At 59.3% G+C, this 3007-nt stretch overlaps 1 protein-coding gene across 1 annotated transcript in view; it reads left to right on the forward strand.

Moving 5' to 3' along the window:
• SHANK1 (SH3 and multiple ankyrin repeat domains 1) overlaps positions 1-3007 on the forward strand; it is a gene marked incomplete at its 3' end in the record, with an annotated part of 70077 nt that overhangs the window by 31566 nt on the left and 35504 nt on the right. Inside the window, exons 12-14 of the mRNA XM_045292615.1 lie at positions 742-855; positions 1026-1101; positions 1549-1575. Of these exons, the coding sequence (XP_045148550.1) occupies positions 742-855; positions 1026-1101; positions 1549-1575 (217 nt within the window). The remainder of the gene's footprint in view (positions 1-741; positions 856-1025; positions 1102-1548; positions 1576-3007) is intronic.

A 3007-nucleotide genomic window follows, 5' to 3' on the forward strand; every position in this document is an offset into this window, starting at 1 on the left:
ACCCTCCCATTATCACCACTCTCACCACTGGTCCTGAAGGGATCATCTGTCCTGGATTCCCTGTGTTTCCAGTTCCTATCTGTACCAGTGTACAGAGGAATTGTCTTAAGGGGTCACGGCAGGAGGAAAGTTGAGAATCACTGATCTAGAGAGCTGGAATGCAGAAATGACCTCTTCTGGTCCTCCAAACCTTGATTTGAGGAGACAGCTGTGCTCGATGTTGGAACTTGTGGGCAGGCTGGGCATGGAGAACCACCACCACCACCACCCCACCACCCCAACTTGCTGTCATGTGGATTCTGACTCATAGAAACCCTGTATGACCTGATAGAACTGCCCCTGTGGGTTTCTGAGGCTCTCAGTCTATACGAGAGCAGAAAGCCTCATCTTTCCCCCTCAGAGCAGCTGGTGGATTTGAAACACCAACCTTGCTGCTCACAGCCCACCGGGGCATACAAACCAGAAAGCCACTGTCCCTGCCAGTCAGACTCACGCCCACTGCCACTGAGTCCATGGCAACTTGTAGCGACCTCCTCTAGCATTTCCAAGCCTGTAACTTTACAGGATCAGACAGCCTCGCCTTCCCTGCACTGGGCAGCTGATGGGTTTGAACTGCGGTCCCTGCAGTTAACAGCCCAACGCTTAGACCTACATGTCCATCATCCGCACCCAGGATGGGATCGTCAGCTAGCTCCAGCCTTAGAAATGTCTCTTTGTCCCTGCTCCTCTTCCCTCGCCCAGTGCTGAGCATCGGGGAAGGCGGCTTCTGGGAAGGCCAGGTCAAAGGTCGAGTTGGCTGGTTTCCCTCGGAGTGCCTGGAAGAGGTGGCTAACCGCTCTCAAGAAGGGAAGCAAGGTAAGGAAGGGACACCGCCCTACCCCCCCCCCATGTCTGCAGTGTACCCAAAGATCCGAATACCCCCTCTCTCCTTACCCTGCTATAGACGGAGGGGCTGGGAGATGGGTGGGTCTGTGGATTTTAAGATTCAGACTCCAATGTTGACCCTTGCCCTCCCTGTCCTGCAGAAAGCCGCAGTGACAAGGCAAAGAGGCTCTTCCGGCATTACACTGTGGGCTCCTATGACAGCTTTGATGCCCCAAGGTAAAGTTCCTTACATTCTCGGGGTCCCCCCCCCACTTCCACATACGTTCACACTCGCACCCTTACTTCCACCTGCTGGAGGGCTCCTGCCTCTGCTCTTTGGATCTGGGGGGGCGGGGGAGGGGGAGTCCCAGGCAGCTGGCAGCTGTCACACAACACACCCCTCCCTTGGGCATCATGGGCGGTAGTCACCGGTGGAGGGTGGGAAGAGACAGGGGAGGGACTAAGATGAGGGGAGACCTAGAGGGCCATACATGGGGACCCAAGAGTTGGTGAGGAGAGGGGGCAGAGGTTATGGCTGGGGGCAGGGGAGGCAGCAAGGTCACACATGGGATGGCACTGTGTGTCCAGGGGAGTGGGGAGGGGGCACGGCTGGGTGGGGAGTGGAGAGGGTCCACTCTTACCTTTCCCCTCACCCCCTGGCTGCTGGCTGATTTGTTTCGGAAGCTTGATGGATGGCATTGGCCCAGGGAGGTGAGAGCAGAGGGGAAGGGGTACTTGGTGGGGGGGGGTGCACACGTGTGTGCGCGTGCGTGCGTGCGCGCGTGCGCGCACAGAGGGGGCTGGGCTTGAGCTGAACTTCCTGGCACGGACTCCTCCAGCTCCCTCACGTGTTGGTGCCTGCGTGTCTCTGGTGGTGCGCACGAACCATGTCTGTGTGCATGCGTGGCTGGAGGGGCCCCCTCCCCCGCGTGGACCTACGTGCACTGTCCTCGGGTGTCTGTCCTGCTCTGGGTACGTGCGTGCTTTCTGGGGCCCTGCACACCTGTGTTTCTGGGAGTCTGTCTGTGGATGGGAGAATGTGGGCATCGTTGTGGGTGTGTGTACTGCCTATTGAGGACAGGTGGGTTTCTGCACATGCCTGCCTCACCCCCACCCCACCCCCGCATGTCTCTGTCCATGCGCAATACTCCATCAGAGCGCACCTTGGTACGATGTCCAAGTGCATGCACCCACACTTCAGAGCGCGCGCAAGCATTGGTATCTGTCTGATGGATCTGGAACTGGGGGCCTGGGGTGCTGGGGTGCAAGGCAGCGGGCTAGAGTCCCCTCTCGGAGATGGAAGAAACAGAGCTTGGTACGTCCAGAAAGACAGGTCTGAGGGCAGGAGGGCTGGTCATCCCAATTTGGTGTCTGAAAGATGACACCACCACCCCAATCCAGGGAAGGGTCACCTTCTCTTTAGCACCCTTCCATTAAATGTGTCCAAACCCTTGTGTCTGTGTTCTGGCCATGGAGGGCTTGGGGGGTGGGGGCCAGCGCGGAGGACAGGGGAAGGGGCCGGTGCCATCCTGCACCCCAGGGTCTAGGCACTTGACTGTTGTGCGTGTTGACTGGTATGTCTCTGGTTCTGGGCACCGGGTGAGTATCCTTTGGGGTGGGGTGGGGTGGGGGGATCTCCTCAACCTGAGTCTCCCAGCCTTTCAGCTTCGGCTACTGGCCTGGGATTCATTGTTGGTCCTCCTCCCCTCCTGCTCCCACGTGGCGTTCTATGGGGGGGCAGGTTTGAAGTACCCCCCCCCAGACTGTTTGAAGGCTATGGTTGTGCACCCCAATCCTCATTTCTCTCTCCCCATTGACCCTGCCATGTACCTTCTCCAGGGCGTGCGCCCCCTCTGCCTGGACGGGAGTGGAGATCGGGGGTTTCTCTCACTGCCCTCTGGCCCAGTTGAAGGTCCTGGCCTTCCTTTCTCAGCCCTTCTGGACTGTGTAGTGTATGTTGCGTATCGGGGTCTGTGCTGTCGGTGGGCTGCGAGTCCCCTCCTGGGACCTCTCTCTTTGGGCCTGCGCGCGCTCCGCCTCTCCGCCCCTGGGTCAGTCCGCGCGGTCCCCCACGCGGTCGCGAGGCCCATCTGTGAGAGGTTGTGCGTCCCTCTGCTCGCGCTCCCTCGATCTGCACCTGCGC

The sequence above is a fragment of the Echinops telfairi genome, unplaced genomic scaffold (genome assembly GCF_000313985.2).
Source record: "Echinops telfairi isolate 266 unplaced genomic scaffold, ASM31398v2 ScPeMD7_655;HRSCAF=1070, whole genome shotgun sequence".
Lineage (NCBI taxonomy): Eukaryota > Metazoa > Chordata > Mammalia > Afrosoricida > Tenrecidae > Echinops > Echinops telfairi.